The sequence below is a fragment of the Marmota monax genome, unplaced genomic scaffold, assembly GCF_021218885.2.
Source record: "Marmota monax isolate L192 unplaced genomic scaffold, Marmota_monax_Labrador192_F-V1.1 WCK01_AAM20220418_F8-fsc00160, whole genome shotgun sequence".
Lineage (NCBI taxonomy): Eukaryota > Metazoa > Chordata > Mammalia > Rodentia > Sciuridae > Marmota > Marmota monax.
Genome location: NW_026694183.1, coordinates 1,353,021 through 1,363,022, shown reverse-complemented (window position 1 = coordinate 1,363,022; position 10,002 = coordinate 1,353,021). Strand labels below are relative to the sequence as shown.

General features: G+C 46.0%; 1 protein-coding gene across 1 annotated transcript; it reads left to right on the top strand.

Moving 5' to 3' along the window:
• Positions 1-2,413: 2,413 nt before the first annotated feature.
• Siglecl1 (SIGLEC family like 1) lies at positions 2,414-8,645 on the top strand. Its single transcript, XM_046465994.1, has 5 exons — positions 2,414-2,468; positions 5,058-5,339; positions 5,488-5,593; positions 7,196-7,349; positions 8,598-8,645. The coding sequence occupies exons 1-5, from the start codon at positions 2,414-2,416 to the stop codon at positions 8,643-8,645; spliced, it is 645 nt and encodes a 214-aa protein (XP_046321950.1).
• Positions 8,646-10,002: the final 1,357 nt, after the last annotated feature.

Below are 10,002 nucleotides of genomic sequence, written 5' to 3'. Positions count from 1 at the left end.
TATACAGTCTGAATCCCGTGAGAACTCAAGGGGAACTCAGGCAGCAGGATATGCCCTATTCCCAGCAGAAATAATCTTAAACCTTAAACCTGGAACCTAAACTGGGAACGCCCTAAACACGATTATCTTAAAACCGGGAACACCCTAATCTGCCTTGGTCCTTGAGCAAGGTCACTTACATTCAATGTCACTGCAACATGTCAGCAACATGGGGTACGCTGGCAAGGAAATTGTCATACCTACTTGGCTAATGGCTCCCAGCACTACTTCTTTTCCCTAATTCAGCTATACCCATAAGTAAGCACAAGTACCACCTTATTAAACATTTCATTTTGATTCATTCTTGTATGTACATTCATGAGCATATTATATGTGAATTTACAGGTACATACACTTACATATAATACACATGTGTAAAGCTTTTACATAAATGACAAATGATCCAATTTTCACTTAAATATATAGAAAGGCATAAAAAAGGTATCACAAGAGCACATGCCCACAGTTCAGCTCAAAATTCAAAACACTACCCCCTGCTACACTCCTCCCTCAAACACACCTCCCACTCTTGAACTGCTCTCCTGAATGTGGAATTCATCATTTGGTGTAGTAACAAATTTAGCCTTTCCTGAAGAAAGGTCATTGCCCTATTCTGGAGATAGTGTCTAAATCTTTGAGTGTCATGTCTGATAGGACTGTCTTTTCCTGGGGGCCTAAATCATGCTGGATAATCTAAAAATGTGATTTAGTGCCCAGGCTGTTGATAAGATATTTTTAACAATGTGATTCAGAGTGGAGCAGGCCACAGCAGATAGTCTAATCATGTGACTTAGAATGTGTCTGTCAGGTGGTGTCAGCTCCACTTCAGAAGAGCCAGGTACTGTGGTCAGACATGGAGGATGTCAACCACACCTATGTGATGGAGGCCCAGGAAAAACCGGACACTAGGCTTGGGTGAGCTTTCCTGACTGTCAACCCATCCCAATGTTGAAGAAAACAAATGAAGTCTGCTCTATTTACTCTCATCTGGAAGGATATAAAAAGCAAAAAAAAGTGCAATTATGACAATAAGAAATCTGACCTCAAATCTCCTGAGGCAATGAGCAGTCCAATAAGATAAGTGACAAAAGGGCTTGGATCCCTTGGCCTGGCCACCAGCTGGGGACCATTAGTGGTAGGATGGTCTGGGGATGAATGTGGAGATATTTATAGGACTCCATGACATGGGGATCCCATACATGGTGATTCAAAACCCTGTGGGTGAAGTCCTAGTTGGAGCTGGGAAAGTACTGAATTGTGGGATTAAAGTTTGGATGAGCCAGGCATGGTGATACACACGTGCAGTTCCAGCAACTGGGGAGGCTGAGGCAGGAGGATTGCAAGTTGGAGGGCAGCCTCAGAAACTTAGCAAGATCCTGTCTTAATATAACAAAATAAAAATGGCTGGAGATTGGCTCAGTGATAGAGTACACCTGGGTTCAATCCCCAGTACTCCCACCCCCCAATTGGGTGAAAATTGGAATGGTTGAGGAGACTTTATGTAAATCTGTTTCCCTGAACACAGTATGGGGATGGATATTGTTTCTGCCTGGAAAACACTCCCCCTATCCACTGTGGTAAAACAGAAGGCATGTAAATCTTCCCTTCAACCAACATTGATTTAACATGCTAAATGAGTACTAGTGGGGGCTGGGGATGTGGCTCAAGCGGTAGCGCGCTCGCCTGGCATGCGTGCGGCCCGGGTTCGATCCTCAGCACCACATACAAACAAAGATGTTGTGTCTGCCGAAAACTAAATAAATAAATATTTAAAAAAAAAATAAATGAGTACTAGTAAAGTTGCCCAAACCCACTCGATTATTAATTTGAAACAGTATAGGATATATATATGATGGGCAAGTTAGGACCAAATGTTTGGCTTATTTGGATTTTGGAGGACATAAATCCCACATCTAGGACGCTTGCTAGCTCCTGTCCATAAAACCACGCAAGTCCCTCGGAGGCCTTAGATACAGAGCTATAGCAAAGAGCTAGTGAGCCACCCAGTGGTGAATGCTGGGGTTTGGGGCCAGAACGTTTCCATTTGAGAGAGAGCTAGTTGGCTATTGGGTTTAAAATCGCACCTATCACTAGAGGACATAAAGTAAGGACCCATTGATGTGTTTTGTAATGTTGTAAAGAAACACTCTAGTAAGGAAGGTCATTGCAGAAGAGTCCATAATACAATGAAAGTGGTTTATAAAGAACATGCTACTAGAGGAATGCAAGAGGTACATTGCATCCATGAGTAGGTGACCTCGTTTCCCCCAGGATCAGCTTTGGAACCACCTAAGGGGCTGCCAGATCCCCCCATTACTTAGACAGTGCCTAGAAATAGCTCTTGATTGGTCTGTGGATGGAAAATCCAAAGGGGATGAACAGCATCCTGTTTGGAAGCCTGACACTCAGATTGAAGGAGGTAAAAACAAGTGAGTTCAGTGAACTGAACTGCCCCTATCTTTGGTTTTTACCAACTTATGGGCAGTGGCCAGTGGCCTGGTGGTGTAGTCAGGCCAATGGACGATGGAGAACTGGGCTACTGGAGGGATGCCCGTGGAGGGTGCAGCCCTATGGAATCGCCCCCTGCCACCTACCACCTCCTTCCTCCCCACAAGTCCTCCCTGACCTTTACAGTTGGCATTTTGGCAATTTTTAAAAGAATTTTACTAACTATGAGTGTATACATGAACACTATATTTTGATTTGGCCTTGTGTTTTTCCTGAACTTTAAAATTAATACACTCCTATTTTATTATTTACTTGTATCTGGCTTCATTCACACAACACTTTGTGAAATTGATCCACATTGTTCTTCTAGCATTAACTTATGTTTTAATTGCTGTGTAGTATCTTGTTTATTTTTCCATACTATTTGTAATGATATTTGAATTGCTTAACTTTGGGGTGTTATAAATACTGTTGCTACAAACATTTTTTCACTTGTCTTCGGTGTTTATATGCAAACATTGTTATTGATTATATATCTAGGAGTAGAACACAAGGTCATAGAGTATATGTATCTTCTCCTTTGATAAATAATGTGGTTTTCTAATTTATATTCTCACCAATGGTGTATGAAAGTTCAGCATTATACATCTTTGCCAACCCTTGATATTGTCAGTCTTAAAATTCTCAACTGGATATGCACTTAAATCTTAATGATATTGAAAATTTATGTATATAGAATCCTGCTTATCAAAACTTGGGATGCAGCTAAAGCTGTGATCAGCCAGAAATAGAAAACCAAATTAAACATAAAGTAGTAGTAGTCAGGGAAAAACAAGTGAGATAAACTCATTCCCCTCTTTGGTATTGCTTTTTCTTCTATATTTCTTTCTCTATTAGCTTGAAAATTTTATAATTCTTTTAGTAGATAGTCTGGGTCTTACAATATATGGATTGAAGATTGACAGTTTTTTGGACAATGCAAAGACCACAGAAATTCCACTCAGGCACCAACACGAATGCAACCTTCTCTCCCGACCACAGCCACCGTCTCTCCTCTGGCCACCTGGTCTGCAGACATTCACCATCCAGGCCATTTCTCATGCAGTGCCAATGGAACTGTCCAAACATCCGACCCTCCTGACCCTGTCCCTCCCTGTCGCACAGCCCTTCCACAGATCCCCATTAGTTTTAAGAGAGAACCTAAAGAACCCAGGGGAATGGGGAACGGGAGTGAAAGACAAGGGAAGAGACAGGAGACATGGCACTGGGACTACACATGGCAGAGTGTCCCAGCTGTCCTGGCTGCTCCTGAGATCTCGTCCTATATAATTCCTGCTTCTCCAGGTGAACAGGCCCTCGGGATGACCAAGGAGACAGACGTCCCTGCCTTGCCAAGACACATCTGATTTCCCTCCACCACATCCTCTTGCCGCTACCCATCACCTCGTCCCTTCTGGCATAGGGAAGGGCTCTCCTGTGCCTGAGAATGTCCCCACTGCTCAGGGGGCTGCCACAGCTAGAGCCAAGTAAGTGAGATGAGAAGCACGCTGGGCAGTCTCGGGAGCCAGGGGCGGGCTATGGGGTGAGAAGACACAGGAGGTGCGGATTAGTGTCTGGGCTGGGCCAGGGCGTGGCGTTGAAGGTGAGGGTGGTGTGGGGGCTCACTGAGGCAGGCTGGAGACAAGTGAGCACAAGGAGCTGACTCGGGTGTTACAGGGAGCCCTGAGGCTAGTCGGTTGTCAGCATCTTCGTATCCCCTTGGGCACTCTTTCCAGGTGGTAAAGACAGTGCAGAGGGCAGCAGGGGCTGGGGTGTGCGCGGAACCCTCTGAAAACGCCCCACAGTGACCCAGATGGAAAGTCAGAGATCAAGGGCCAATGCTCCCTTTCCTCTAGCAACTTCAAACACCAATGAAAACACACATAAACGTGTGAAGACTTGTTCCTCATTATTGGAGTCCTTGTGAATCCAAGATATTTAGCACATGGTCAACGTGTGGAGTCTGTGTGGAGTGGGGGCACTTCAAACCTTCTTACCCAGAAAGTGCCACAGCAATCTTGGCTTCAGGTGGAGGCTCCATGGGAAGCCACCAGGGACTGGGAAGAAGGAAAGAGAAAGGTGTTCGACTTGTCAAATGGGTGAATACTTCATCACGCACTGAGCTAGAAGCTCTACAAATTCACTCTCAGATAATAACGAGATAGTTTTGGTTACTGCCCCAATTCACCAGCCTAGAAGCAGCAAAGAGAAGGGAAGCGATTTGCCCAACAGCAGCCAGACACAGACTGATCACAGAGCCTAAGGCGGAAGGAAGTTGGGGTGTGAGGAGCGAAGCAGAGGAGCTCAGGCCGGTGTCTAACCTGGGGAACGGGGATCGGAGGCACGGCAGGAACTCAGAAAATCACTCCCCATCATCCCAAGGCCGAGCACCCCAGGGCTGGGGGATAGTGGGGTACTGGTTTGTGGGGCCTAGATCCTGTGGGGTTCTAGAAAGTCTACCTGAAGCTCCCTGGGTCCTGGGGGGAGCAGGGAAGCCGGGTGCTTTGCTGACTCCCACTCCCTCTCCACAGCACCCGCCAGGCTGCTCAACTCCTCTTGCTCCTTGGAGAAGATGCTGCAGTGCAGCTGCTCCTTCCACGGGACCCCCACGCCCTCTGTGCAGTGGTGGGTGGGCGGTGTCCCTGTGGGTGTGAACAGCGTGGATGGCGGCCTCCAGGTGACTTCCACCACCCTTGGCCCCTGGGCCAACAGCACCATCAACCTGGCCAAGGAGCCAGAAATGGGCACAAGCCTTCTCTGCGAGGGCAAGAACCAAAACGAAACCCATGCTGTGAGCATTCTACTGATGTCAGGTGAGTGGAGGACCCGGTGACTAGGTGAGGACGGTAGTGAGCAGGGTGGGCTGGGGAGCTGGTGGGGGGACTGGCACTGCAACCAGAGGAGGGCTCTGAATCTGAGGTCTTGGGAGGGAAACCTTCCCCACGTGCTCTCTCCTTCCAGGAAGGAGTCCTTTGCCTCCCCAGATCTTTCTGAAAGGGCTGCTCCAGGGTGTTGTCTATGGATCTATGGCAGTCACATTGCTCTTCCTCTGCCTCCTCCCCTTCATGTGAGTATGCCTTAGTCCATTTTCTGCTGCTGTAACAAAATTCCTGAGACAAGGGAATGTACAAAGAAAAGATGTTTAGTTGGTTCACAGTTCTGTCTAAGAGCATGGCATGTGTCTGCTCAGCTTCTGGTAAGGGCCTTTTTGCTACATCATAAGATGGCAGAGGGCACTCCTTGGTGAGACAGAGCAAGGGTGCTATCTCAGGTCTCTTTTCCTCTTTGTAAAAGTCACTAATGTCATCATGGGGGCCCCACCCTCATGACATCATCTAATCCTAATTTCCTCCCAAAGGCCTCAGCTCCAAATACCATTAACATGTGAATTGAGGGACTAGGTCTCTAACACAGAGACTTTTGGGGGCACACAGCAGATGCCAGTACTGTGGTTAAATTCTCCCTACTACCAGCTACCTACCTGCCTGCTACCCTGCATACTCTAGCTCTGGTACCAGCACAGAGAGGACAAAGTCAATGAGCTCAGGGTCTGAAAAGGGTCATTACAGAGACACCAGGGCTACACCATGCCATAAAACACACCCATGGGACTCAGTTTTCAGTGCATTTTACAAAAGATAAATCTGGGAAAGAAGTGGTGGCCCTGGAGAAGCCAACAGAGAGACCGCAAGGTGCTGACAGAGCTAGGTGTGGTGGCACACACCTAGAACCCCAGCTACTCGGGATGCTGAAGCAGAAGGACTACAAGTTTGAGGCCAGCCTAGGAAAATTGGTGAGACCTTCTCTCAAAATAAAAAGGCTGGGGATGTAGCTCAGTGGTACAGTGTTTGCCTAGCATGCATAAGGCTCGGGGTTCAATCCCCAGTACTACAAAAAAGGCGTTGTCTGAAATGGGCCTGGAAGACCAAGTACTCATTTTGGTGGAAAGTAGTATATAGAAGCCCAGCAGCACATTGAAGCATTTCTCAGTGTCTGTGTGAAGTCAGGTACCTTGAGAGTGACAGGTAATGGTTAAAAATGGGTTGGAAAAAGTCCTTGGTGTTATTTCATAAAGACCCTTGAAACTTAGCTGAACATACTGGCTAGAAGCCCAGAGTAAGGCAGAGTTGCTGGAGGTCAGGCCAAGGTTTGGGCATCAGGGCCTCTGGCTGCTTGGATGCTAGATGCCTTGGACTGAATATCTGTTTGGGAGCCATGGGAGACTGCTAAGCTGGGAATGGAAGCATAACCTTGGGATGGGACAGATCAGACAGCAAGAGCCCGGAGGCCAGAGCAGGCAGATGGTGCCTCATCACTCAGGAAAGAGCCAAGCCTATGCTGAGGCAAGTGTCGAGAGGCAGCGAGAGCAGTGGGATTGGGAATGACTGGCCATCAGAGGAGTGGAGGAAAAGGAGTGAGTGGTGGGGAAAACTGATGAGCTATTTTGAAGTAGTCAGCTGGACTAGTGATCTCTTTACGTGTACAGGGTATCCCCATTATATAGGGTATGATACCAATTCCCAGCGAGGTTATGTGGCTTCCCATAGATGATACAGCAAGCTGGTAGTGTTGTTGGGGCTCTAAACCAGAACCTATGATCAAGACCAGAATCCACTTGGGGATGCAGAGAGGTAGAGAGCCAGAACTGATAAGACGCTCATTTCCTTAGAGTGAAGCATATCAGAAAGAAGAATGCAAAGAAAACTGCAAAGATCAAAGCACAAAAGAACCCTGAAGTCAGTAGGCCAGAACCCAAGATGTCTCCAAAGAATGCTGAACCAGGGAAATCCATAACCACCCCATCTTCTGAGAACCAGATTTTGGTAGGTACCCATTATGTTTGGAATCCAGTCTATCAAGATAAGATAATTAAGACTCAAAGACAGCCAGGTGCAGTAGCACATACCTGTATTCTCAGCAACTCGGGAGGCCGAGGCAGGAGGATTTCAAGACCAGCCTGATCACTAAGCAAGACTTTGTTTCAAAATAAAATTTAAAAAGGGCTAGAAATGTAGCTTGGTTGGTAGAGAACCACTGGGTTTAATCCTCTGTACTGAAAAAATAAAAATAAAAGTCCTACAGGAAGAAGTTAATACAGGGCTTGAGAAGAATCTCCCCTATTCAGTATTGATATATAAACATAGAATGTGCTTACAGATCATTTTATAGGTGGTGAAGTTAAGGCCCCAGAGAGCCTTATGAAAGATGAAAATTAAGAGACATAATTTAAAGAGTAATCAGGATTGCAACAAACACACATGCACGCACGCACGCACACACCCAGCACACTGAATCTCCACTGGGAAGAGAATTGGGGACCCCTAGCGATGGTTCTAGCATCAGAGTGGAAACCAAAGGTTGGCCTCTGGGTGTTTAGCAAGCAGTGTTCAGCACCTTGTAGATGCCACGGGCCCAAGACAGCCTGAAGTGCTTGGAGGCAGGCCACACCTCAGTTACTCGTTCATTCATACTTCACTCCCATCTTCTGCAGCACTTGAAAGGGAAAGTGCTGGAAGGTGCTAGACATCTATTGTTTACCATTTCTTACTCTCTAAGACCAGAAATCCTCTGCCACCCTCCAAGCACCCTATATGAAAAATTGGTGTCCCTTTATAGATTATATCTATTAAATACTACCAATGTTTCCTATCAAATCTCCTAATCTCTGCGCTGTGCAATGCTGGTGTCTCACCCAGGTCTTGCCCTCAGTGAGCAAACAGGATGGTAGAAAAGGCGCCTTCACAAAAAAAAAAAAAAAATCCATGGGGTTATGGTGGCCCAGAGGAGGGAAAGACCAAACCTATCTAAGAATGCCAAACAAGATGTCCCAGAGGAATCTGGGGAATAGTTTGGTGACACCTGGTACAGGGGATGCATAGGGGCAGGACCAGAGGAAGAAGACAGGCTGCAGGTTCCAATCATGGGATTATGAGCAAAGATTAAGCCAACACCTGATCCATGTTGCTTACCTCTGTACTCAAAGAGCTATCCTTTTAAGATGTGGATACTCACCTCTAGAACTGTTCCAATATCCTTCTTTCTTTGCCTGACTGTTCCATAGCTCCTTCCAGGAAAAGCAAGCTAAACTGGAGACAGTGAAGGCTGTGAAAACTCCATGACACCCAGAGTCCCCTGTATCCATGGAATTACAAAAGTCCACAAAACCCACTGAGTCCCTAGAAAGCATGGAGTTGATAATAAATTCAGAGCCATCAGAATCTCCACAGCTCACAAATTCCTCTCAACCCCTACCTATCCCTTGTGCTGGTTCTCCATGGATTGAGGTTTACTCTTAAACCTGGTCTCAGAATCATTGTTGATAAACTGTGATTTGTTGTTTGGTTAGCCCCATTCTGTGATGGTGTCACAAGAAGGAAAAATATATGTGAAATGATGAGATAGCTCCATCAGGAAGGTGTTTTGAGCCTCTATCGTGGGACAAGAGATACACATACAAGAACACCAGGCATCTTTGGATCAAATCCCAACCTCAATGCTTAGTGACTGTATGCCTTTGGACAAGACCTCTCATCCCCCTCGAAACTTCAGTATCTTTACATGACATACACCTGGGTGAGCAAAAATCACGAGCATGAGCAAAATAGTATCCAGAGATGAGAATGGAGAAGACACCACAATGGGCCTGAATGCCAGAACCTGGCACTGGAGCTTGATCTCATAGGGCGTTATCCTGACTCTGAGAATGCAGTTACATGGGAAGAAGGTCTTCATCTGTCTTGCTTTCTAGCTGTATTGCCAGTACCTATAATTGTGCTTAAAATATAAGAATCTCTCAAAATTCTTGTCAAATAATTACATGAATTAACAAGTGAATTATAAAGCATTGTTAAGGTTTGAAACAAGGAAGTGGGATGATGAGATATGGAAACAGATCCTGAAACACAGAGATGGAGATAAGAGAGTCCTCGGGAGATTATTGCAAAATTTCTTGGCCAAGCTGAAAAGTAGGCAAGCAAGGAGTGAGAACAGGATTCTGGCATTAGGATGTACTATGGCTATGCACTGTTCCCTTCAGAATGAAAGACAACCCCCCCTTCTGGATCCAGATGTCAGTAGTTTTCAGTAATTGAAGGAGGATCATCTCTTCCCTATGAGTGAACAGTGATCCTGCAGCACCAGTGAGAGACATCTTGTACTCAGAGTAGATGCTTTTATAACTCCCACATGTACAAGCAGCTGTCACATGCAGTTCACATTCTCCACAGAAGTATAAGCACCCAGTTTGTGCAAGATAATGGCCACGTCCCCATGGAGTTGGTCTGCGTGAGTATTCCATGAAGACATACACACAAATTTATAGTGTAAAACATTGAGCCAGATATGGTCGTGCACACGTGTAATCCCAGCAACTTGGGAGGCTGGGGCAGGAGGATCTCAAGTTTGAGGTCAATCTCAGCAACTTAACCAGACTGTCTCAAAATTTAAAAGAGCAAGTGAGAGAGCTGAGAATATAGC

What these genes read in the sequence shown, in the direction of transcription:
- Siglecl1 (XM_046465994.1), top strand. Translation starts at nt 2,414, where the DNA reads ATGAACAGCATCCTGTTTGGAAGCCTGACACTCAGATTGAAGGAGGTA. An exon ending in CTCTGCCTCCTCCCCTTCAT is followed by an intron (nt 5,594 to 7,195) that starts GTGAGTATGCCT and finishes TCATTTCCTTAG; the next exon opens with AGTGAAGCATATCAGAAAGA. An exon ending in CTTCTGAGAACCAGATTTTG is followed by an intron (nt 7,350 to 8,597) that starts GTAGGTACCCAT and finishes AGCTCCTTCCAG; the next exon opens with GAAAAGCAAGCTAAACTGGA.